This window comes from Besnoitia besnoiti, chromosome IV, assembly GCF_002563875.1.
Source record: "Besnoitia besnoiti strain Bb-Ger1 chromosome IV, whole genome shotgun sequence".
Lineage (NCBI taxonomy): Eukaryota > Apicomplexa > Conoidasida > Eucoccidiorida > Sarcocystidae > Besnoitia > Besnoitia besnoiti.
In genome coordinates this window covers 2,810,669-2,835,613 of record NC_042359.1, presented here as the reverse complement: position 1 = coordinate 2,835,613, position 24,945 = coordinate 2,810,669, and the positions used below count along the sequence as shown (strand labels likewise).

The window sequence follows — 24,945 nt, the reverse complement described above, 5'->3', positions numbered from 1 at the left end:
GAGAACGCGTGTGTGAACAGCTTCTTTGTTATATGTCTACAGCGCCGCCTCACATACGCCCTTTCCATTTCTCTGCCGCTTGTCTGAAGACTGACGGCCATGATATGGTTCGTCAAGAAAGAGGCGGGAGCCCGTTCAAATCTGTCAGTCAACAATCTGCCGCACGCCGGAGGCATCAAGAGCTGCGAAACCAGGAACAGACGATCATGCCTCATCGCCTTCATACCGAACCAGAACAGCATTCAGCTTCCCCCCTGTTCGGTGAAATAGGGCGGGATGAACGTACCAGCGCTCGGGACAACACCAGACTCCAAATGCTTACACGAAGAAAAGGACTAGGCGAAGCAACGCCTTTTCATCGTGGTGAAGGCATGCAGGTGAGTGGTAGAATACGAAAGTCATCGTCTCAGTCCTGAGACCGTGCACTGCATTCTGTAGCGGAATTGTTCTAAGATCTAAGACACACATGCTGGCGCCTAGTGTGATACAAAAACGACATTCTGGATGTCCGACTCCTGCGTTTCTTATGTGCATGAAGGCATTCGCTCAAGTGAGCGCCTCGGGGATTTTGGACACAATCAGCAGTATTTTCGGCAACGGAGCAGATATAAGCGACCCCCAGAACTTCGAAGGTGGTAACCAAGGCTCGTTCTTCGACTTTATGTATCCCCTGAGCACAGACTACCCGTGGGCGTGCGTGTGCGACGAAGGGAACTACGCGAGGTGGCAAGCCAACGAAATTCAGGCGGTTCCCTGCCGCAATCAAGTGGATATGTCGGCGCAAGGAATCACGGCTGCTTGCAATCCGAAGAACCACAAAATAAACGGCACCCTACGCACATACACTACCCGACAGTCAGTGATGCTTGCGCTCCTCACGAGTGTTGTCGGTATTTGGCGTGTGTAAGCGTGTACCTTCGTTTTAGCGACCTGTGCGAGCCAGTGAGCAGTTTTCGTCACGTTGTTAAAGGTATTCTAACATTGAGCAGATGCACACAAGGGCCCTAAGCAACTCTCTTTTTGTGTCCCCAATGCCCTATAGTACTGGGTCACGGAAGAAGGGGTGGTTGCCAACTTCTGCAGCAAAAGATGGAGCGCCTGTATGCCTTGAGGAGCGCATCAGCCTTTCTAACTCAGAGTCGACTCAGATTCGACGACTGATCCTCACAGACAGACCGCGCAAAACATAGACGCGAGAAAACGTTGCTGGCGAGCACACCTGGAACATTCAGTCCAGCTGCATGGCTCAGTACCTTTACCCGGCTGCAAACGTCTATGCTAGGACACGAGGTAATGGACATTGGTAGGCATTGGTACGAAGCAAGGTACCATGCCCCCGGGCAACGAACGGGGGCTATCGTAACACTGAAACCGTGTAAAACCATGGCACGAAGAGCTTGCGTCGCTGCGACGCGACCGCTCTACGGATCAGCTGCCACACCGCCGATGAGGCAGCTTAATGGTACATCTTTCACGTCATGTAGTCTCAAAAAATCGGCAATCAGCAACGCTGTGACCCGCGAGCAGTTGCGTGTTTGCTCGAGTCTTCCGTAAAACGATGCGACGCGCCGTTCCGTACCGGCAACACCGTCAGCACTCCTACTGAGATCTGGAAGGAAATGCGGGATGCCGCACAGTATTCCCGACCGTGAACCGCCGCAAATAGAGGAAATCCTCCTTCCCTCTAAGTTCTTCCTCCGCCGAGGTTCAGTTGCTGCGCGGCTCCGTTCATGCCGACCACTCAAGGACCCTACTAACCAGACCGCATCGACATGCTGACGGGAGACGGGTGGCGCTCACCAGGGCGAGTCGATCTTGGATCCTCAACCTCGTGTCTCTTATCCAGAAATTGAACCTCTCTTTCTCTCGTCTCTCGGTTCCCTCCCTGCTAGTGGTTTCGGGAACTCTGGTGCCGAACCTCCATAGCTCTGGACTACAAGGCATGGTGTATGGTTTCGGAGGCTTTGTTTCTGATCTTTTGATTGGTCGTTTTTCTCTGTTGAATACAGTTAACGCGGGCGGGCGAGTTGTCTTCCTCCGTGGCAACAGGCGCCACTGGCAAGAAGTGCGTTTGATATAATGGGGAGATCCACATTGTGACACGTAAGGGATAAGTGGGATCATAATGATTCGTCCTGCTCTTTCGTTCAGTGGGTCCGCGTTGCGTCCGGTGGGCGCAGACGACAGGCATTCTCGTCTCTATCTCACCAGACGAGTTCAATATACGCTACGGGAGCCTCTTCTAGTGACAATTTTCGTCGTCGTCGCCTTATTTCACAGTAAGCTTCTAGCTTTACATTGTCGTGTAGGCTGGTTGTATAAGAATGCTCCCGGAGTGCTACACAGAAGCCTTAACTCAATGTAGCACAGTTCTACCGGGTGTCGGAGTTCAAATGCGTCATTTTTTGGGAACGACGCACAACTGAGGTTTCACCTGATTGTCGGGCAGAAGGCAGGGAACGAGTTTGGGCAGGAAATTGCGAAAATGAGCCAGACTCAGGGCATGTCGACTCGCGGATATACATGGTGCTCTTTGCTGCAGATGTACCGTGCTATTTGTTCGCTTCACTTTGTCACCTTGGAGCAGATCATCACACAATCGCATCTAGCCCATCCACCGATGGCCGGTGGGCAGAACTCCATTCATCGGCACCGGGGCTTCAAACGCGGCCCGCTTCGGCGCCGTTTGCTCATCACGTAGCGCGGCTGTTTGTAGAGGAGCCAGGGGAGACGCTGGCAGAGTTGCTGCATCAGGGCGTAACTCTAGGCGCGAGGGTGAAGATAAAGAGTCTCAGAAACCGTTCGGCGTCCCAGGAGAAACTCATGCAATTTCTGCGTGATGCTGCGAAAAGGTGTCGAGAGGGTGACACGGAGATGTGTGAGGCACCTGACAAGCCTCTCGCCAAGGGAATCCATGTTGAAATACCAAGTGAGATTTGAAAAGTCTAAAAGTTGCGTGATCAATTCCCCTTGCGACCGGTACGAAATGGATCAAATTTTCAACTGTCTTGCACTGACATATGAGCTATAATCCATGCCGGTTCTTTTTTGCCGATACATGGAGCCTAAACATACACGAAACAGTCCCCTCTACTGCTGACGTGTTGTTCCTCTCGATTTGCTTCATGTTCGTATTCGGCATTGCGCTACAACCGGTAGAGTGTGGAGAGCGTCCAGCTTCCCCAAGCACATGTCTATAGGTAATTACAACATTATGAGACGATGTGCCGACCGTTTGGGCATAACTGCGTGTAGAGATCCCAGAAATTAGGATGTTCGTGCTGGCAGACGATCTGCCGAAGGGATTGCATTCGAGATATTCGTCCCGCGATCCCGAGTCGCACTCCGGCCACAAAAGTGAAGAAGAGAGGCCTCCGGCAATAAATTCAAGTACTAAACGAAGACGATGGAAGCGGTCAGATGCCGACCGTTCGTCCTATCTGGAGCCACACCCTCCGAAGATTCCGGAATCGTTCGACCCGCAGAAGGACGTGAGTCGGTTTGGCTCTAAGTAGGAGCACTTGCTCATCCACCACACCTCCGGTACCTGCGACGAGACTCTGGAAGCGATTGGAGGCACAGAGATTGCTTATGTAGCAGCTGCATCGACTGCCAACAACAAAGGGTCTGCTTTCGGCAGGTTGCGCACTCGACTGCGCCGTTCTTGGGCAACTTCTACAAGGCGTGCTCTAGGAATCTACACATGGGATGTGTGAATTTGAGGTCACCCGGTCGGACGGTTGTATTTGGCCGCTGATGCGTAGCTGCATAGAGCGACTTGATATATATGCAGACCGCACGGACGTGGGTATTTGTGAGAGTGTCCTTTTAGGTATACCTCTCCTGTGCCTTTGTCAGCCTTCGTTTTTTATCTCTCCGGCAGGCCCCCCTCCAGTTTACCTTCACCGAAAACTCGTTGCTCTAAAAGCCTCAACATATTATGTTGCAACACGGTAGAGGAACAAATTCCAAATATTTATGTACTTGAATGTTCTTCAAGCCAGTACCCAATATACGTTTCGTACATTGCTGTGTTTGGCGTGTGTATTCCTGCAATGCCGTGGATGCTTTCCCCCCTGCGAATTGGTTTTATGCTGATGATGCAGGCGTTCGTGGAAGTAGGTGCGAGAGGGATTTTTGACATGCTCAACAACATGTTTCTAGGTGGAGCGGGCAGTGCCGATCCGAACAACTTTGAAGGAGGAAACCAAGGCTCATTTTTTAATTTCATGTTTCCGTTACAATCCGACTACCCGTGGGCATGCGTATGCGATCCTGCTCTCTACCTGAAATGGGAGCAGAAAGAGGCTCCTAATGTCCCATGCAGAAATCAAGCTGACATGTCTGCCCAAGGTGTTACGGCTTATTGCAATCCTCTCTTGCATAAAATGAATAATGCTTCCCGTCAAGGGCTGTGGGCTTTCATTCTGTCCTGCGGCTTTGCCTGGCTGGGTCTCGTCATGAATGCGGCCTTGTAGGCCTTCAAAAAGAAGGGCGGGGCAGAGTGGCGGGAACTACCGTAGACTTCCTTCCTTTGCTGGTATTTTAGTGTGCCATGTTGCCAGCACGAGGCGCCCGCAAGCAAGTAGTTTATGAACACAAATTTTCCGCTTTCCACTCCTACTGTTTTACTTCTGTATGTCAGACTCGCCAGGACAGGCGAAGCGCTTTTGCTTCAGGTCCCAGACGGTCGCACAGACCACGCACTACTCAGGCGCGCCTCTCTGTGGTAGCTAGTGTTCGGGGGAGCATGCATGTACCTATGTCAGCACGATACCTATCTTTGAAATCTGATGAGACGGTCTTCGGCTTCGTCTACGCTTATTTCCGCGTCAGGAAATTTGGAGACATGTCTGTGGATATCAGTTACGCACGACGCCTTGGTCTGCAGTGAACGCTCGACGCAGTGGTGCGGTGGCGACCGCGTCTGCTGCCTAAAAAACTTTGACCGTGTGTATGGGCGAGACCTCAATACTCCACGCATATACCGTGCAAATGCAGACACGGGAACGCTCGTGGGACGCGTTTTTTGATTACATGCACAGAACGACTCTTCCACGTATGCATCTGCGTCGCGCACGGTGTGTATGCACAGATCCGTGCGCGTACGCGTTTCGTAACAAAAATCCGACGTCAACGTATTGTTGTTTAGGCATAGCAGGACGAAGTTTTGGAAACTACGCGAGGCTGTCGAGAGTGCCCAGGACTTGCAGGGCTGTTTGCAGGGAGAGTAGGACTTGCCGCTCGCTGTGAAAGCGCACCACATGCGAAGGCAGACGCGCGTAGAACAAACTCTTTGCACTCTAACTCATCTAGCTTGGAGAAAGTCGCGTTTCTGTGTGACGCTCTTCACTGCACGAAACATATTCATCGTGGTGAGCGCGCGCAGACTGCGCCACTCGCGCTGGCCGCCACAGACTTCAGAGAGTCTTCCTGCTGCTGAGTGGAGGCTACCTTCTGGCCCTGGGTCCCCGCCCCCCCCCCCCCCCCCCCCTGCGTGGAACTTGCCAGTAGCTGCCTGACCCCCACATGCCGCGACCGTGTGCCAGCCTGGGCGGCTTTGTTCCCCCAGCATCACACCGTCAGAAGCGCTACCTATCGCGTGCGATACCGCTGGAGCCGCGCGTAATTTTCGCCGACACACAGCTAGGCAACTCACGTGCTTGTAGAAGTATGTTCAGACTTCCAAGGCAACCTGCGCAGGCGCCCGAAGGCGCGGCCTCTCCACCACGTACCTTTCGAGAGTCGTAGCCGCGCGGGACGCGTGCGGCGTGAGCGCGACCGCATACCTGAAGCGCACACAGCCGTCCGCCACGTGTGGATACAGCGTGTGAATACCGATGCATTAGTGCCATACATAGGATGTGTGTCATATGAAGAAATTGCAACTCGACAGGAGAGCCCGCTGCGCCGGAAAAATGAGCTCAAAAAACTGCTGAAAGAGTTTTAGGGTTTCAGGCATGGAATATACGAAATATGGGAGCAGACCCACTGTACGCCGCAGAGCGGAAAAAAAAAAAAGACGCAGGTGAGATCAGACGTATCACACTTAGAGCTACGAAATGTACGCAAACCGGAGATTCCACAGAGGCACTGGCGGGGGGGCACTCGCACGGCCTCATAAAAATCACCTAACCACACCGCAGACTCGCTTGTGAAGACTCTGTTCAATTTAACGTTTAGGGTTTACCAGTCCGCTGGCTGCTGCCTTACCGTCTGATCGTCCCGAGCACCGCGGTCCTCGCTTCGGATAGAGCCTCTCCTCGGCAGGCGGACGCCTTTTCGCAAAGTCTCAATTCTTCAGGGAGAGGTCGCCGGCTCGCGCCGGCAGCAGACGCCGTTTGGCATGCAGCCTCGTTCCCGACTGGCGCTGCGGGGTAAGGCTTCGCGCAGGTCTCTGCAGGCCGCCCCGTAGCACCCGAGAGGAGCCCACATCGCCGCAGCGTCTCCTCACGCCACTTGAGCAGCTCCGCAGACACCTGCAGCGAAAGCAGACGAACGGCAGGCACACACACATTGGAGCCGACAGCCCTGCTTGGAATCAACCCGCGACTTTGTCCCCACATGTGACCTTGTGACCAGCTCCGCACGTAGAGGGCGAACAACGGGAGAGTCCGAACATAGCGCGCACAGGCATTTCGCCGGAACGCGGGACAGCCCTCGCACCGCTGCTGCCGCGTGGAACAACCTCGTTACTGCCCATCAGCCTTTCCTGCTGGCTGGCGTATTCGGAGGGAAGGGGGGAGGGGGGCGCGTGAACCTGTTTGTCTGCGCCCGAGAGACATCTCTCTGAAGGCTGCTGGAGCGACCGTCGAGCCTGGTCAAAACTATGCGTCGCCTCACCTGAAGGTAACTGCCAGATTCCGCGGTTTCTGGGTGCATGTTTGTTCGGTATTCGTCGTCCTCCTGCAGCGACTTGGAAGACACACGCGCTACCCCCCGCCCGCCTCCGTCAGAAACGTCTCCATGGCTAGCTCTGAGCCCCTCTCCCCCGACGGCAGCTGACAGAGTCGACTGGATTCGCGCGTTGTCTGCTTGATTCAGCGGAATCGACGCGACCATCTGGTACTGCGGTCCTCGGCCAGCAACTGAAAAAAACACACCCCTGTCCGCAGCTAGCATCTGCAGTCGATCGGCGAGGAAGAGAAGTCATGCAAAAGCCCCTCGCCAGCAGCGCAGACTTTTCTGCACACTGTGTGCGCTCCAGACTGCCATTACACGGTCATCTATATATACATATGTGTTTATATATATAGTTAATATATGTGTATATATACATATATGTGCAAGTGACCGACCACTTGAACAAACGCGCACGTGAATATGCAAACTGCGTGTGCACGCGACAGAAACCAACGGAATCCACCCCGACTGGGGCTCCCGCGATTCTGGCTCCCGCCTAGTTGGACTTCGGACAGCCTGCCCACGGGCGAATCCTTCATCGCTTAAATGCACCCTTCCCCTATATCCATTGTTTGGTTCTAGCGGATCTGCCTGACTGTCTCCCTCACTAGAATGGGTAATATACGAGCCTTCCGGCGACGACTCACTCGATGCAGGCCCCGCCGCATCGTATCGCGACTCCTCTCCGTGCGGGGGTCCCACACGCTCGCGCTGCTCGCGCTTGGTATCTTCGGCCTGCGGCCTGCGGGCGCCGGCGCTGCGCCCGCCGTCTTCGAGAAGGCTCGGCGGAACGAAGGCCTCACAAGCCACGCAGAAGAGCTGATGCTGCTTGTCGCGCATGAGAGGAACGCTCACGCACTGAAGAAAAACAGGAAGCACGAGGACTGACAGCGGGAACGCGTGAGCGAGGGAGAAGGCCGCGAAGGCCCCTTGTGTCGGCAATCACTGGAGAGGTTCTGGAAGGCAACGTGCGCCATCCTTCTTGCAGCAGGGAGTACACCACAATAAAGAACCCAGTGCCCCATGATCCCAATATGATTGCTATACGCATATGCGCGTCCTCTCGCTTGAGCAATGCGCAGATCCTATCCAGTACGTGCCGGCGCGACAGGCCGGAGAGGTGTGCGTTCGCCGTTTCGGTGGAGCAGACTTGTGCCTACCTGAGGGCACGTATCTCCGAGCATCGTCCATCCGAGAAGAAGCTTCTCAGCAAGTCCCTCGCTCGCAGATTTTTTCTTTTCATCTGTTCCAGACAGGCCTCGCTTGCCCTCTGTGGCTCTGGCGGCGGCCGACGCTCCGCCGCACGCCGCGACCCCTGAGTGACCGTTCATTTTCCGACTTCCGGACAAGCTCTATTAAATTAACGCTGAGTGCAGACTCACTCGAAGCCGCCCCAGCGACTCGAATAGGGGGAAGAGAAAGGAATGTCAATGCGCAGCACAGACGGCCACGAAAGAAGTGGTTCCCGCTCGTGTGCCGTAGGTGTATGTACAGCAGCTGTTCGCGCGAACGAACGCCTCCGAGGGACAGGCAAGAAGACCGACCACAGATGCCGAGTCTTTACACCTTGATAACCTCCAGAACAGAAGACACGCGGTCCCACATCGACGAAGAAAGATAGGAGGGCGATTCGAACCGGTGACTCGAGTGGCCGGCCGAGGACGGACAATTCTAAAAAGGGTCAGAATGAGACAAATGCGATTGACAAACACAGTCAGGTGCCAAGTTTGCGGCATTGGAAGTCCCAACGAACATTGACGACACAATTCAATACACGAGGAACACTTTGGACCGGGGGGCTGCCTCTCCTCATGGTTTTCTGAGCAGGCGCGGCAGCCGGTACCGCGTCAACTCCCAGCGCTCACTACAGCGAACGGTGACAACGTGTGCTTGGGAAAATCCTCCCGACTTCCACTTCCACAGAACCATGTGCAAAGGCGAACGAGTGAAACGTACCCGAACAACAGTCCGTAATAGAGCACACAACTGCGAATGAAGACATATACAGATGACAACACGAGGGTGAGGATGCCAGTTCGACTATTCGCCGCGTTCGCAAATATGCCTCGTCCAGCGGCAGAGCCTTGACGGCGATACGCGCGTCGTTTTTCGTCCCTCCCTCTCCCTCAGTCGCCCTCGAAGCATTATTCTCATGTTTATGGACGCTCCTTCCGCCTGCCTTGACGCTGCGTGAAGTCGGGAACCACGATGGCGCCGATGGCGCGTGAGCCGGTTTCCATTTTTTTACAGCTGCAGGAAACGAGAAAGAAAGTCATTCACTGCACAGGCGGAGCTCGAGCTGATGACCGGGAGAGACAAGGGGTGAGCATGCGTGCCGGGCTGCGCGAAAACCGCAATTTTCTTCCCCGGCGGAAATATCTTGGAAAAGCAGACTTCCACTCAGAGTTTGCCTGTCATAGAACTACGAAATTTGCTTGTTCCCCCGCATTCGTCGCTCCTTGTTCCTTCGTTGTCGCGCCTCTTTGCGCGCTTCTCCACGTCGTATACCTGAAGTATGTGTCCGCCGCTAGTAGAGAACCTAGACTTGGGGCTTGGTTTTTTCTAGACTCATCGTTAATTTGCTTTTTTCTTAGACCTGGCACCTCTCACCACTTCTCATTCTCGCGTTTCCTAAGCCCTGAGGTTTGGTGGTTCGTCTTCTTGTTTGTCTAATTTTCGCACGTCGCACGGATATCCAGTCTGCCGCCATTGCGATATTCTGCATTTTCTTTTTCGGTTTCCTTTCTTCCCGGCTTTTCTTCATCCCTATATTCGTCCCTTGCATCGCGGTTCCGGTCTTACCTCTTTTGTTGTTCCCCTTCGCGCGCACCTGCGACACCAGCCGACGTGTGCGCGCTGTCGCGAGGGTGCGATCCCCCGTTTTCCGCAGAGGTTATTTCCAGTCGCAGAACAGACAGGATGAGAGTCCGCCATCTGCAAACGTATTTATCGGAGCACATGCTCCTTCGTCAGGGGAAGATTGAGGCGCTGACAGACATGCGCCTGGGCGTGGACGCGGTTTTCTGGCTGCGGTCGTTGGCGGGTTTGAAGGATCCGCTGGCGGAGGCGATTGGCGGGCTGCCGCCCTCGTTGTTTGCTGTGCTTTCTCAGCAAGTGGCGCTGTTCAAAGACCACAAGATTCCGACCTTCTTTGTGTTTCAGGGCCTGCAGCCGCGGTCGCACATGCTTTTCTCCTCGCAGATTCACCAGCAGATCGACGAAGGGTGGATGCTGTACGCGCACGGCGGGAGTCAGGCGGCGCTCTCCAAGTTTGCGCACGCGACGAGTCGCATCAACTCGGACTTCGTGCAATTTTCTTTCCACTTTTTGAAGAGCCGCGGGTGCGAGTGCTTACAGGCGCCCTTCTTCGCGACGGCGCAGCTTGCGTACTTCGCCGAGCACAACTTCCTCGACGCGATCTTGGGGCCACCCTCTCTGCTGCTGTTTGGCGTCCCGCGCGTCATCGTGAACATCGACTGGGCGCGCGGCACCTTCGAGTGGGTCGAGCTGGAGCAGCTGCTGAGCACCTGGAACGTGACGCGCGAACAGTTCATGGACGCCTGCCTCCTCGCTGGAACCGAGTACTGCCTCACCTTCCCCTATCTCAACCTCTCGCAGTTCCACCAGGGGAAAAGCCACTTCTCCTTTGGAACCGCCGTCGACTTTGTCAAACAGGCTCCCCTCGTCTCCTACATGCAACACTTTCCCAATGAGGAGATGAAACACGACCACGTCGACGGGTGAGACACCACACACTCGCGAACCCGCGCCGAGACTTCGGCGCCACGAATTTCAGCGAAACAACTCGAGAGGGTCGACCCGTTCAAGCGCCTGGCGCAAATGCCGCACATGTGCCGCACATGCGTGTCCACACACGCACGCATCTTAGTCCATTCGCGTCGAGAACGAACAGAGAGATGTCTCACTCCGACACGTGGACGCCTTCAGCCACCCTCGCCCTCGAGCCTCCGGCGCGTGTCTCGGGGGAAGGAGAGGGAGGGGGGCGGGGGGTTCTGCCTAGACGGGGTTGAGACGCGGCGCATCCTGCGGGGAATGGACACGGGCTCGCCCCGCATCCACATAAAAATGCGAATTCTTATGTGCGAGTGGGGTTGTAGAGGCGACACATGGACACGTGGAGGTTTTCTAGAGCCGCAGACTCATCGAGAGACAGCAGGCGGACAGGCCCCCTCAACCCGGGTCTGCAGGCCCCTGCATCGCTTCGCATTTGGACATCTGGCTTTTGCTTCTTTCTGCCTTTTTATTTCTGTGCAGGTACTGCGTGTGCAAGACGCTGTTGCAGTATCCCCTCGTAATTCAGCTATCCGCCACTGTGGCGCCGTTCGTCTCGTCTTCCTCGGGCAGCCACCCGCGGTCGCCTGCGCTTCCACGGGACTTCCACCGTATAGTCGGGCACCGGCTGCCATTCTCGGTTTACTTCCTCATGGCTCAAGGCATTCTTTCGCGTAAAATCCCCTCTGTGCTAGCTCTCGGCGAGTGGATTGACTTCTCGCACCCCTGCGTCGACTCCATCGAGTACCGCGACCTGCTGAACGACGTCAGGGAATACAGATGCCGCGCTCTTGGTACGCAGAGACGCAAGGCGCAGCAGCGACAGATCCTCTGCGCGCTGAAATGCCCTTCATGTGCTGGTTCCTTTCTCCTTGCGCACATACACCCTATATGTCTTGTACACCGGCAAGCTCAGACGTAAAGGCGTGAAAGAGCAGGGGTAGCGCTAGACGAGGCATCCTCCAGTGCCCGCTGAGATAAGCACCTCAGATCTAAACGTGTTAGCGTGTTTGATTTCGCGTGTGGGCGTGCTCGCATCGCGCGAGAAAGTGCCGGGTCGTAGGTGACGATGTGGAGCCTGCAGATGGGCGTTCGGGGCGAGATTGTGCCTCAAGGTTTTGGAGGCCAGCGTCTTCACGCGCATCCCCCCCTCCCCCCCCCCCGCCCCCTGCCCCCGCGGTTTCATGTGGGGTGCGGCCCTCCACTCTTTGTTGACCGCTTTGTCCCTTTGTGTCTGTTCTTTTGCAACTCAGGTTTGATTGCGATGCGTTTGCACGAGGACTATCGGACGCGCAGCATCCGCTTTAGCCGGTATACGTGCTCTTTGGCGGGGCGTCGAGACAGCGAGGTAGAGTCCCTGCCGCCCAAGATCGACGGAACGGTCTCGCGGTGCTGGTTGATTGACGCTGAGGCTGTGCAGAAGGAGCTGCGGCGGCAGAACTGCTCCAAGGTCGACCTGAAGTTCTGCCTGAACTGGCATGCGCATGCGCAGGAGAACGGCATCCCGCTGTTCGATGAACGCGCAGACTACCTCTCGGAAACCGCGCCGCCGGCCATGAACCAGCAGGACTCCCAAAGTCTGCTTGCGCTGGTTCACTTCATGCTACTGGACAACCTGAGCTACTTCACCGAGCAGGGCGAAACCACGGTCTTCGGCTCTGCCTTGATGAACGCGCCTGGCGAACTCCAGGTCAGGGCTTGTATGCTTGTTGCGCGTTAGACCCTTGATGAAGCGCCTTCGCGACATACGGCAAGTTGACAGCCAAGAGTCGCTGTTTATGTTCGTACAGACCGATGGCAGGGATTTTTTGTTTGCATTCTCGCGGTTGACCCGGCGCGTTACATCAGAGGACTTGGATCTTTCGTCGCTCTTTCTGTTTCGAGTCAGTGCGCATGGGCGTGTTGAGGCTGCAGTGACGTGGAAAAGCTGAAGGTCTGCCCCAAGCTGAGGGTCCCATCCGTTTTTGCGTCCGTCGCTGACGCCTGAATCGAAACTCTACTGCGCTTCTCACCACAGGGTGTTTCGTTTTCGTGTACTGTACTGGGGTTCTTTGGAGGGTTTTTCGCGTCGTGGCGTGCCGCACTTCGCATCTCTTCATCAGGACACTGTCGCGCATTTGGCGTCTGGTGCCTGCAGGAAGACATGCTGTTCGTTTTAGAGTTGCTCAAGTTCGGTCTGCTGACGGGCGACGTTTTGGAAGCCCCGAAGGACCGGCCTCATCCGGTGGGAGTGCAGCTCCTCCGGCGTCCCGACACGCCCCCTGAGAAGAGAAGAAGCATTTTGCTTCTCTCCCGCATCTGCTCGCTGTACCCCATGCGGCTGCATGTCGGAAGTCACTGGCAAGGAGACGTCGACTTCGACTTGGCTGCGTATTCGTCCATCATCAAAATCCTCAAGCGCTCCCTGCGGCAGCTCACGGAAGCCTGCCTCGGGAGCGTGCTTCTCAGAGACCTCACCAAGGTAAGCGGAGCAGCGCCACGTCGAGGTCAAAAGGATGCCGAAGAAAATATGCGAGAAAACGCCCTACGCGCCAGTCTTGCTACATACTGTTCACACGCACATTCGTCTGCAGCGCCCTCTGCACGGCGGAGGCTTGAGTCTGGCCTGCTGGCCGTCTATGTTTGTGCGTCACATGTTGCGCGCTGTCGTTTCCTTCATAGCGAAATCTTTTTGACTCGTAGCCCAAGTCCTCTCCAGTAGTTAGTGACGAGACTGCTTCGACTCTCCATTCAAGGTGCAGAGCTCTGCAGTTGCAGAGGTTCTTAGTGCTGCACATGCAGAGGGGCTACTCCTGTAGGTCTGTCGCCCGCCATGCAGTGTAGCGTTTCTGCGTATCATTCTTTTTTTCACCACCACGTACCGGCTGGCTGTGTGAGAGAGAGAGGTATACACTTTGCGTAGGCGTGAGTCTAGAGATATCCATACAGATTCACCCTTGTCATTCTATGTGCACACGAAATCCGAGATGTGTTTCTGCATTCCGGGCTGATGACAACGCTTCGGTTGAGTGATGTCATGTTGTCGCTCTGCTGTTTCTTTCCTTCAGGTGAGGCAGCTGCCTGATGGGTACTTCAGCCCTGTCAACCCCAAACTCCCCTGCGTGTTCTTGTCGCGCAACTGCATGGGCATCGTCCTAAAGTTCTTTCTCGAGTACATCCCCATGGATGCTCCGGTAGCCGCGCCCCAGCCTGCGGCCGCATCTTCGGTTTCACCCAACTCGCCTCTTGGGAAATTCGAGGCATGCACCCGTATGTGGTTCCCATGCTGTGAGAATCCACTCGGCGACTTGTGCAAAGCTGTCTGGTTTTGGCATGAAATCGCCGGCATGATCAACCAACTCAATGCCTCCATAGACGTCAGTGAACTTAAAGGTGACGTGGATGCCGCGACAGATCTTCTGATGAGGCAGTGCAGACTCGTTGGGCTGGACACTCACCCTGAGTTTCCTCGTCTGTAGTGTGTCCGAGAGGCGGTATACCGCGAACGCATTCAACGTTTGAACATGTAAAACTTGCGTAGGGCGAGGGGTGGGCGTTGGTGTGCATGTAATATAGCGAGACACAACTATACTACTGGATTTCTTTTTGCAGCTTTACACCCTGTAGAGCTGTACATTCTCCCCTGGAATTGTCCCGGTCGATCTACTTCGGGGTGGGGGTTGGGGGGGACAGCCGGGAGGGGCGGTGTAGTGTGTGTAAATATGTAAATATGCACATGTGGTGATTTGAACACGAGTGCTACAAACGTTCGTAAGACATGCAGTACTCCTGTTTATTTTCGTAATTCTGCTTCCACATCGGTGTGTCTGTATGTGCATCCCATTTCCTCTTCTTTTTTTCCTGATACCCTATACTTCGGCAGCATCGTGCTTAATGCGAAGGCCAGCACGGTAGTGAAAAGAATGAAAAGGGAACGAGGCGAAGTCAACCCCAGGATCACGCCAGCGACGCAAGCGACACGCCATTTCGTGCTTCTCGGGAGGATGAGGTCGGACACTCTGCACTGCCACTGCGGTAGCTCAGCCCTTGCCGTTGCCTGTTTTGTCTGGTTCGGTGTCGGCTATGCGGTAGCATGAACGCAGCGACTCCCACTCCTGTGAAGAGCAGAAAGAAAGACTTTTAGTCGAGAGGCCAGTGGGCCACTAGAAAAGGGCCGCTGCGTCTTGCTGTATGCGCTACCTGTGGGCCAACTAGACCACAGGATATCGTTACAGAGGCAGGTTGTCCTGGGCTTCACAACCAGCTCAGTAGTTGGAGGGCGTGACCCATGGCCACAGCGAGTCAAAATGAATGTCGCATTCCTGTGTATCCCGATATATTGTCACTCTCATTCTCTGTCGCCGAAGAGCAAAGAACAGCATTCCTCTGTTGGTCAGCGCTGGAGGCACCTGCGACGTATGTGTCTTCGCCGGAGGGGGTGGGACGCGCAAGAACTCAGATCGCTCTTTCCTCTTCAATCCGTGCAACGGCGAGCGGTAGCTTCTCAATCACACTCATATATATAGACACATGTAGACCAACGAAAAACGTTAGCTCAACTGTAGTACCGGTAGCTTTTGTGTTGCAGAGTGTTTGGCGCTTTTTAGGCTACCTGTAGCGCGTACTATCTAGATCTATCAGCAGATTGGGTGATGTTCCCGAAGGGAGCTTAGTGTTCTGGTGCAAGGGCTAGCGCAGGTCCCCAGCAGGAAGCGCTACGCCAAATCTGGTGTGAATCAGGCGACGCTTCAGGAAGGGGCGTCTTCTACTATAGCTACAGTTGGCGGCATCCAACGACACACATGTGATGGGCGTGATTCTCTGTGTTTCAAAAGCTGGGAACCGACGGCACTGAATGTCGCTCCACAGGGGATGTGAACCACCCGTAGCCGTGTTGATTTCATGTAAACCTGGTTTTGTTGTTCGAGGACTGTGCCCGAAGGGGTATCGGCAGGAATCTTGAAGTCTGGTACCGCTATCAGGACTCTTCCTCGTTTTTGAAAGAGCTTCACCGTAGAAGGGTTTTGCGGACTCGATGAAACTCCGATAGGACTGCTTTCGCGGGAGGTTTCTTGTTCAGATACGCGGGCAGTAGCCTTCTGAAGCACCGAATCGCGGCATTCACGTCCTGCACCATCCAGAAGCGATCGCTGCGTCTACTCGGCGCCTTCGCCCTCACCAACCCCTTCCTCGTCGTCGAATTCTCCTTCCTCTTCCGCAGTGGCGTCCTGAAAAGACAAGATTTAAAGGTAAAGTGATTAAGACAGGGGAAGCAAGATTCACGAAGACAACCATACCGCACCTCGAATCAGGTCTGTAAACTTACCAGCTTATCACACTACCTAGGCGTGATCGGCGTACCTGGTACTGTTGGTATTCGGAGACCAGGTCGTTCATGTTCGACTCCGCTTCTGTGAACTCCATCTCGTCCATTCCTTCTCCAGTATACCTGGGACATCAAGAGGTTCCGAGAAAAGCAAGAAAATGAGCGCGTGCGGTTTGCCCGTGCTATGACGCTTTCCTCTCTACGCTATGCCACCAGCGGCATTGTAGCCCATGGTGGGTAGTAGAGAAAAGGGGCTTCGGCGTCCCTGATGCGCCTATTTGCACCAGGACAGGGGGGTTGAAAGGAACTGTATTGGCATCTTTTTGTACACTGGTTGATGGCATTACGGATGGGCGTCATGTAGCGGGAGAGCTGAGAATATGAAGCCCGGGCCGTTCGTACTCTGGCTACATGATGCATCGTATTCAGCCCCGCCAGCGGCTGACTTCGTTTTGTCACCTCCATGACTTACCAATGCAAGAAAGCCTTGCGGCGGAACATGGCAGTGAACTGCTCGGACACACGCTTGAACATCTCTTGGATAGCAGTGGAGTTCCCGACAAAGGTGACTGACATTTTGAGCCCTTTGGGGGGGATGTCGCATACACTGGATTTCATGTTATTGGGAATCCATTCGACAAAGTAGGACGAATTCTTGTTCTGCACATTGAGCATTTGTTCGTCCACTTCCTTTGTGGACATCCGGCCGCGAAACATGGCACACCCAGTTAAGTATCGTCCATGGCGGGGGTCTGACGCGCACATCATATTCTTGGCGTCGAACATCTGCTGTGTGAGCTCGGGTACGGTCAGTGCCCTGTACTGCTGACTTCCTCGGCTAGTAAGCGGAGCAAAGCCGATAAGGAAGAAGTGGAGACGCGGAAACGGAATCAGGTTTACAGCCAGCTTCCGCAGGTCGCTATTCAGCTGCCCGGGGAAGCGGAGGGAGCACGTGACGCCCGACATGGCAGCGCTCACGAGGTGGTTAAGGTCCCCATACGTTGGTGTGGTCAGTTTCAGTGTTCGGAAGCAAATATCGTACAGTGCTTCATTGTCGATGACCTGGACTTCATCTGCGTTTTCAACGAGCTGGTGCACAGAAAGGGTCGCGTTGTATGGCTCGACCACCGTGTCTGAGACTTTGGGGGAGGGAAACACGCTGAAGGTTTCCATAATGCGGTCCGGGTACTCCTCGCGGACTTTACTGATCAGAAGAGTGCCCATGCCGCTTCCTGTGCCTCCGCCTAAACTGTGTGTGATCTGAAATCCCTGCAGGCAGTCGCAGCCTTCTGCCTCTTTGCGGACAATATCGAGAACGGAATCAATCAGCTCGGCGCCTTCCGTGTAGTGACCCTTCGCCCAGTTGTTCCCCGCGCCTGTTTGGCCAAATACGAAGTTATCGGGACGAAAGAGCTGACCGAAGGGACCCGCTCTCACGCTGTCCATCGTTCCAGGTTCGAGATCCATCAAAATGGCGCGCGGCACGAAACGCCCACCCGTCGCCTCATTGTAAAATACGTTGACACGCTCGAGCTGCAGATCGCTGTCGCCATTGTAGGTTCCGGTCTGCGCGCAAACGCAGGAGACAACAGTGGAGCGAAGGAGTCCGCATTTGCAAGACTTGATACAACACATCTGCCATCTGCCAGTTGACTTCAAGTCGCGACACGGGTTTCAGCCGAACTGATAAGCCACCCACGGGAAGAGATGGAACTAGAGATGATGATCAGGAACGAAAGAGTACGTGAAAGCACCAGCACACAAACGAAGGCTGAGACTCACAGACTGATGCAGTCGTATTTTGAGCGTGCAGATACACTCGACGGGAAGTTTACGTCGACATTCGCGGACGGGAAGTTTACGTTGACATTCGCAGAGTTGCGCCACATAATACGGCTGCTGACGGCTTGCTCTGAGCAACTGCGTCATCTTTGTTGCTAGTCCCTCTTCTGCATCTGCAGTTCGCATTGAATAGAGGATGGTGAGTCTGGGATGGTGAGACTGCCCTCAGCTGCTTGAAAAAGCTCATTCATGCACTCATACTCCCACCCCGCTTTCAAAACTGTTTAGTGAGACAGTGTCCTTTAGACGCCCGCTTTGTGGACACAGGTAAGTTTTGTCGATGTCCTCTTCTCTGCACAACACCCCTACCCGTAGAGTAGAGTTTGCCCGATTATATTTCTTTTCACTTTTGCAGCTCTTCACGCGTAAGTCTGCGTGGTTTTCTGGAGGCTAAAGCACTTACCGGGTCGATTCCATGCTCGTCCGAGATTACTTCCCAGAACTTGGCACCGATTTGGTTGCCGCACTGGCCTCCCTGAATGTGGACTATTTCTCTCATCTTGGCATGCCGCTGTGTTTGGTCAACTGAAGCAAGACGCAATCTAAACTTTTTGTTGCGAGAAATACCAGTGTTCGTCCTCTCGTCGATATAAAGCAAGACTACAGACATGCGCGCTAATGTCTGCTGATTTCTGCCTGGACTAGTCCTGGTTTTCTGGACCTTCCAGAGCACAACTAAGAGCAACGATAGTGCACTGCGAGTGACCAAGTTTTCTACCTCATACGAGGAAGCGGTCTTTTCCACGCTCAGTCGGTGGATGCGTTATAACGTAAGAATGCCCACGCGTGAAAACACTCACTGAATACCCACTGCGGGGCAGATGTGGGCAATCACACAGACCCCGTCCGGTTCCGTATGCCTTGTCCCCGTTGCCACCGCAGGATGGATTCTTACTGCATGTCCAGGGGCACCACAAAGGAGCGATGCCAGAACAAGTGGAAGGCGGGTGAAATCCGCTGTTGTTTCGTTTGGTGTTGCCCCCTTGCCCCAGGATAGTTTTTTTGGCGGTCTACAGGATGCACGGTTTCAGGAGGCGTGCTGTGGTGACGCTGTAGCGTAGCGAATCCTTGGCGCTCGATTTCTTCTGTACAGACTGCTTCCGCGGTCTTTCATTCTTTACAACAGGGTAGCATGCGACTATTAGAGGCATACTGCATAACGTCCTACTGTGGCTTCGCCGTAGTCTTCTCTCCTGAGGAAGCTACCAGCCGCATTTGAAGGGGATACATAGCTGGCGCTCCGCGCTGGAGGACAGATCTTGCCTGCTACGGTGTCACGTTGCCGCCAAAACGCAGTGGAAAATCTTGCTATCCAGCCAAGTAGCGACTCAAGTTGCGCATGAAGGCTGGTGGCGAACACACGTGCTTAGTCCAGCGGCCCCTGAAGACGGAAGACAATACTGTGACTCTAGGTGTATATAATCACGTCGATACGGATTTGCACAGCTGAGGGAACCGCCTCTCACGTCCGCGACAAATAGCACGTGAATTCCTGGGAGCAGCCACGGTCTTTTAAGTAGCCCTGGGGATTGTGAAGAAGCCCCTACAACAGAACTCAGCGACGATGTCGTCACCGTGCTGCCACTTGCTAGACTCCCTCGTGCATGCCCACGAAGGCGTCGGTGCCTCCCACGGTGTAGTATGAGTGATCTCTTCCTGTGAGATATACCACAGCAAGGTAATCAAACGACATTCGGCGGTCCGTGAAGCAGATGGCAGGCGAAATCTCCACTCTGCTTCTTTGATCCTGTGTGGCGTACGCTTCCTTGCTGCTACCCACTACCGGCACTCCCGGCACCCAGCTGAGTCACACTGTAGACTGTGTGGCGTGCTTCAATGCGAGGGCGGTGGGTGCATTTCGACCTGCGCGGGCCCAGAGACCGTGATCGGTCACTGGCCGGATAGAGCGAGCAGAGGAGTCTCATCACTTGGTCAAAAGTTTCAGATTAAATACTGTTGGCCCAAATGGCAACTTACCGAACTTTAGCTGCACGATGGAGGAAAAAAGTGAAGAAAGAGAGAGGCCGCGATACCTCCTTACACCGACCTCCGGGAGAGCCTCCTAGGGGGCTCGAACCCCTGACCACCAGCTTAAAAGGCTGGCGCTCTACCGACTGAGCTAAAGAGGCTATAGTCAAAGCTGAATGTGACGTTGGCTCCTTGCCACCAAACGTAAAACACATCCGATTCTGTAAGGAAAAAACACATGAAAAGACGTACGGCAACTAAAGAGCTTTTCCACTGATTTTTTTAGGACATTACCGCCTGTATGTACGGTTCCCCCATGACCTGCCCCCCGTTGCATGCTCTCTCCCCGGGAAGCTCCGAGCTGTGGAGCGGCGGGGGCGTTTTGCATTCGCCGGTTCAGGGCAAGAGGTGCAGGCTAGCCGAAGCAGGGAGAGGATGGAACATGCAATTTTTGATCACCGGGTGGAAGCAAGATTTGCTCAGATGCCCAGGGGTGGCTCCAAGCGAGACAGGCGCACGGGATTCTGCGACATTCGACCTTTTTTGTTCTACCATCGAAAAAGTGCATATGCAAAGGGTTGCCCCCGTTTTTTTGGGGGGGTGGAAATCGTTGTGCTCTCGCGAGAGAGGCGAGGAACGGTGCGAGAGACACATGAAGGCAAATGAACGGACCAGACAGCGGGGGCGTATCTGTGTTGCTTGCGGCCACTGATAGTTCCGCTGTTGCGTCTGTTAGCCAGGTATCTGGCTATCGTCTCATTTGTTCATCTCACGTTCCTTGAGATGTTTAGTGCCTTCTGGGTACCGACGCAACATTTTGTTCCTAGACAGGAGCTTCCATCGTAAGTGACATCGAACGTCACTCTCACGTTCCTGTTCTTCTCTGGTTCTGCTGGTTTTCTTTTGCACTACTTGGCTGTCGTACCGAGCAGCTGCCAGATGGTCGGCGAACAACCTGCCGATCGGTTTAGGGTTCGTGTTGGGTCTTTTCTGGAGATTTCTGCGAGGTTTGGCCCCGGTCGGTTTGCACCCTGTCGCTTCCGGCGCCAGTGGCGCAGTGCAGATTGGGCTCTCGCGAGGGGAGCATGAGGGGGGATCAAAATGAACGGGCACCGCGGGCTCTCTTTTTGAACACTGTGCCCATCGATTTTGGGTTCCAATAAGGACAAAAAACGTTAGCATAGAGCAGTGCGCCCCCCATGCGTAGTCTCGGCGCTGTGTCGGAGGTGGTAGGCGTAGACCGCGTGAACATATGATTCGGGCGGAAGCAGCGTTTGGCTGCATGTGCTCTTTGTGCTGGAATCTTTCTTTCTTCGTCGTTTTGTTGCTGTGCCGCCTTCAGCTGCTAGGCGAAGTGTCTGCTGCTACAGAGGACCCAGGGTTGCGTCGAAATGCAGGTGCCGATTTCACTCTCGGGCCCTCCTCTCTCTTTCCTAGCAGTTCAGCAGGCGGGGACTCCTTCGGTTTTGCCTGGCCGCGTCTCCCCAGGGGAGCGCCAGCACGTTTCTTCTGTGCCAGTGCCATGCTACTACTCACACCCCGCGGCGGGGGGGTCGGTCACTTCGTCGTCTCTTGCCAGCTCTGCGCCTGATCATGCTCCACCCGCGTCGGACCGCGTGGTGGTCTCCTATCCTCCACTGCACATTCTCGCTGGACCAGGCGGCGGAGGCCGATTATCGAGACCGAGTGGCGCGTCGCTGCCATGCCTCTCCGCTGCCCCCTATTCTAGCGGGGGGGAGCGGCGGCTGAGCGTGGGTTCAGCGCATTCGGAGGGGCGCGACAGCTCGGCGGACGCGGTGTATGCCCCTGCGTCGCCTTGCAGTTACCGCGCCCACAGCAGCAGCGCATATGCATCGCAAGCGCGAGACTCGGGACCGCCGCCGCCGCTGGGCGAACGAAGAGGAGCGGGGGGCCCGCAGAGCCGGAGGTATGACGCAGGCTTCGCGGACCGGTCCGCGACTTTGAGTCCTGCAAAGGATCCATGCGCAAACAACATGGGTTCGCCGCCGTTTGGAGGGTCTCGACCGGCGTACTCACGCTCCGGCTGGCCAAATCCTCAGCCGAACAGTGGTGGAGGCAGAGGACCAGGCGGGAGTCGCCCGCAGTATCACCGCGCTCCACGGGATGTGTGGATGGCTGGAGAGGAGGATCGCGGCGGTAGGACTAGACGGGAGCGATATTCAGAAGACGAGAGAGAGGAGGCTCTTGAGTTTATACGCCCCCCAGCACCTACGAGACCAGTGGGATATCCGAACAAGACTGTGGGAGGCGGAGGCCGTGGAGTGCGTCAAAGAAGTCCCAGCTACTCACCCGAGAGAAGAGGTCCACCTCCCCCGAAAGTGAGTGGTGGGGGCCGGGATTTCGTGACCTCGGCGGCTGCAGGACACCACTCGGCCAGCGGTGGACGTACACCGGAGACGGTGTCAAGGCGGCTGATCGTGGAGGACAGATATGCATCGAAAGAGCCATTTTACGGCACATCATCTCGATACACAGAAAAACCGCGTGAGACAGGGGAATCGACCAGACGAGCATTCGCACCGGAAAACCACGCTAGAGGTTCTTGCCATCCGTGTGCTTTCTACGCCGTCGGGAGATGCAGGAATGGCGTGGATTGCCGGAACTGTCACGACGAGGACCATAGCGATCCTCACAGCCCTCTTTTTGCTCTAGATGTTCTTCATAAAATGGGTTTGTGCATCGTATGCATCGATTTCAAGAAGAAAGGCGTGTGCGACGACTCCGATCGGGTTCACGGAATGCTTTACTGCCACCATCCGCACCACTGCCCGACTTCGCAACACGGACGCGTGGAAGAAAGCCGAGGAAAGGACGATCTGCTTCACGCGGGCGGGAGCGGGGTGCGCAGGGCGGTGACAGATCCCCCGTCGAAGATCCGGCGTCGAGACGACTGGGGAGAGAACTATGTGTCCTCAAGTCGCTCGAGGCAAGAAGAAGACTGCGGCGACTACATGTTTCGGGACAGTGGCAGACGCCGGCTGCTGTCCTGTGAGCGATATGCGCCGACGTACAACCCTTCTTCCCGTTCGTACTCGACTGTGGGAGGGGGGGTTCAAAGCACATCAGTCCCGTCGTACGCCCAGGGGGCGGGGATCCCTACGGGAGAGATAGAGGCACTGAGGGGGGAGGCGATTCGGGGGGCGGGCGCGTAGCGCCAGTCAGCCAGTCGCGGGGGGGCGTGTCCGTGTCGAACTGCCGTCTGCGGCCTCCTCGGGCGTGTGAAGAGCGCCGGTGCATCCCGTGCGCGCGGTTTTTTGCAGAGGGGCGTTGTCGGTACCGCGACTGTTCGCGGTGTCATGAGCCCTGCCACAACAATGCGGGCTCCGCGCTTTTTTACCACACGATTCTTCACGAAACCAAGCATTGCGACCCCTGCAAGGCGTTTATCGGGGGAGACTGCCCACTGACGGATGAGACGTGTCAGTTCTGCCACGACCCGAGCCACATGGGCGACCGCTCAGGCTCGACCAAGCCGTCAGTCGCGCGTTTCCAGGCGTCTCCACGCAGGGGGGGACCGTATGATGGCGCCGGCGGGCGCGCGGGAGGCGCGCCGAGTTATCGGCGAGGGTGGGAGGAAGACGGCGGCCGCCGGAAGGAGCCGCTGGCGACGTGCCCGAGGCGGGGAGGGCCTGGACTGGAGAAGAGCAGCAGGGCGGCGGCGGGTGCAGACGCAGCTGACTGCGGTTTTGGTTCGCGAGCAGGACCTCGAATCCAGCGTGCCGACAGAGGCGCGGCTGCTGTTGGAGGCCCGCATCCTGATCGATGTATTCCGTGCCTGTGGTATTTTCAGCACGTCACAGGCTGCGGGAAGGGCCGGTCGTGCACCAGCTGCCACCACGAAGACCACAGAGATCCGCAGAGCGATCTCCATCCCTCCAAGCGCTTGCATGCGCTCGGGAGATGTGTGCCGTGTCGGAATCACTTCAAAGGTATCTGTCCGCGTCGCGCGGAAGCGTGTGGATTCTGCCACCAGGAGGAACACAGAAAGGCGCTGGGCGCCAAGGAGAGCGGCGATGAGACTGTAGAAGTCGTCCCCCTCGCGCCGGGTGCACCGGCGCGGAGGGATGAAGAGAGAAAGAACTCAGGCGAGAGAAGCCCGGAGGGTAGTGCCCCACAGAAGACGGATCTCGGCGCCAGCGGCCCAGGAGGAGACGAAGAGCTCGTGATCGCGAGTTCAGTCTCAGGGAGCGAAAAGACAGTCGCGCACGGAGAAAAGGCTGAAGCCGGACAAGAGAAGCGCGACCAGGAGACGGGGAAAAGCGACAGAAAGGGAGAGGATCACCGCGCTGCGAAAGCCGGTGACAAAAACGCAGTTCACTACGTCCGTCAACGAGGCCAGAACGAGCCTCGCGCACACGAACGGGGCGTGTGTCGCCCCTGTTCGTTTTACTTCATCGGTCCGCAGGGCTGCCTCAAGCGGGAGCGCTGTCCCGATTGCCATCACGCCGACCACGCGAATCCACACTCGGCTGCTCATCCCTCCAAGCTTCTGCACCTAAAGGGTCAATGCAGGCCGTGTATTCCGTTCAAGCGCGGCACCTGTGCCAAGTCGCCCGAGAACTGTGTGTATTGTCACCACAGCAGCCACCTGGTTGAGGGGCAGGACACCGCGAGCCAGCAGAAGCAAGCGGATGTCGCAGAAAGCGAAGGCCAACCTGACACGGCGGAATTCCCTGTGCAGGACTTGGACGACGGCGAGTCCGCAGCTGGAGGCCGCGACGCCGCACACGACAGCCAGGCCGACCTCTCTGGTGGGCTGGCGGACGAGGAGACGCTCGGGGAAAGTGGCCGCGTGCAGGAAGGCGGCGTGGCTGCGTCTGTCGGCGACAGCGAAGGCGAAGAAGACTCTAGCACCCCGCAGGCCTCGAAGCGCCACTCCGTCGATGGAGGCATCGCGACGTTCCTGGGGGAGGCTGTGGGCGCGCAAGAACGGAAGCAAGAGGGACAGATGGCAAACAAGGAGCAGCTCCTTGAGAGCGCGGCGGAGCCGCCGAATGCTTTGGACCGCACGAGTCCAGGCGACGCTGATGCCCTCGACACTGCTCGCGCTGAAACGAGCGAGGCTGAACAGTGTTTGTGAAGCGCGAATATGTTTTGCTTGTCGAACAGCTGCG

General features: G+C 55.9%; 6 protein-coding genes and 1 non-coding gene across 7 annotated transcripts; 4 read left to right on the top strand and 3 right to left on the bottom strand.

Annotated features, from left to right (window-relative positions):
• Positions 1 to 4,055: 4,055 nt before the first annotated feature.
• On the top strand, positions 4,056 to 4,478 carry BESB_055190 (uncharacterized protein; the record flags this gene model as incomplete). The annotated part of the gene is made up of 1 exon (XM_029363954.1): positions 4,056 to 4,478. One exon carries the CDS (start codon positions 4,056 to 4,058, stop codon positions 4,476 to 4,478), a length of 423 nt encoding a protein of 140 aa, XP_029219877.1.
• A 699-nt stretch (positions 4,479 to 5,177) lies between these two features.
• BESB_055180 (Sjogren's syndrome/scleroderma autoantigen 1 (Autoantigen p27) protein) lies at positions 5,178 to 8,234 on the bottom strand (the record flags this gene model as incomplete). Its single annotated transcript, XM_029363953.1, has 6 exons — positions 5,178 to 5,247; positions 5,736 to 5,789; positions 6,214 to 6,479; positions 6,844 to 7,088; positions 7,551 to 7,761; positions 8,064 to 8,234. 6 exons carry the CDS (start codon positions 8,232 to 8,234, stop codon positions 5,178 to 5,180), a joined length of 1,017 nt encoding a protein of 338 aa, XP_029219876.1.
• Positions 8,235 to 9,861: 1,627 nt separating this feature from the next.
• BESB_055170 (XPG N-terminal domain-containing protein) lies at positions 9,862 to 14,153 on the top strand (the record flags this gene model as incomplete). The annotated part of the gene is made up of 5 exons (XM_029363952.1): positions 9,862 to 10,643; positions 11,179 to 11,489; positions 11,949 to 12,385; positions 12,833 to 13,156; positions 13,743 to 14,153. The coding sequence occupies 5 exons, from the start codon at positions 9,862 to 9,864 to the stop codon at positions 14,151 to 14,153; spliced, it is 2,265 nt and encodes a 754-aa protein (XP_029219875.1).
• Positions 14,154 to 15,830: 1,677 nt separating this feature from the next.
• On the bottom strand, positions 15,831 to 18,341 carry BESB_055160 (putative beta-1 tubulin; the record flags this gene model as incomplete). Its single annotated transcript, XM_029363951.1, has 4 exons — positions 15,831 to 15,902; positions 16,036 to 16,123; positions 16,473 to 17,566; positions 18,246 to 18,341. The coding sequence occupies 4 exons, from the start codon at positions 18,339 to 18,341 to the stop codon at positions 15,831 to 15,833; spliced, it is 1,350 nt and encodes a 449-aa protein (XP_029219874.1).
• Positions 18,342 to 19,898: 1,557 nt separating this feature from the next.
• Positions 19,899 to 19,971, bottom strand: BESB_057790. Its single transcript has one exon. It is a non-coding gene; the product is annotated as a tRNA-Lys (tRNA).
• A 1,230-nt stretch (positions 19,972 to 21,201) lies between these two features.
• BESB_055150 (uncharacterized protein) lies at positions 21,202 to 22,983 on the top strand (the record flags this gene model as incomplete). The annotated part of the gene is made up of 1 exon (XM_029363950.1): positions 21,202 to 22,983. The coding sequence occupies one exon, from the start codon at positions 21,202 to 21,204 to the stop codon at positions 22,981 to 22,983; it is 1,782 nt and encodes a 593-aa protein (XP_029219873.1).
• A 293-nt stretch (positions 22,984 to 23,276) lies between these two features.
• On the top strand, positions 23,277 to 24,911 carry BESB_055140 (uncharacterized protein; the record flags this gene model as incomplete). Its single annotated transcript, XM_029363949.1, has 1 exon — positions 23,277 to 24,911. One exon carries the CDS (start codon positions 23,277 to 23,279, stop codon positions 24,909 to 24,911), a length of 1,635 nt encoding a protein of 544 aa, XP_029219872.1.
• Positions 24,912 to 24,945: the final 34 nt, after the last annotated feature.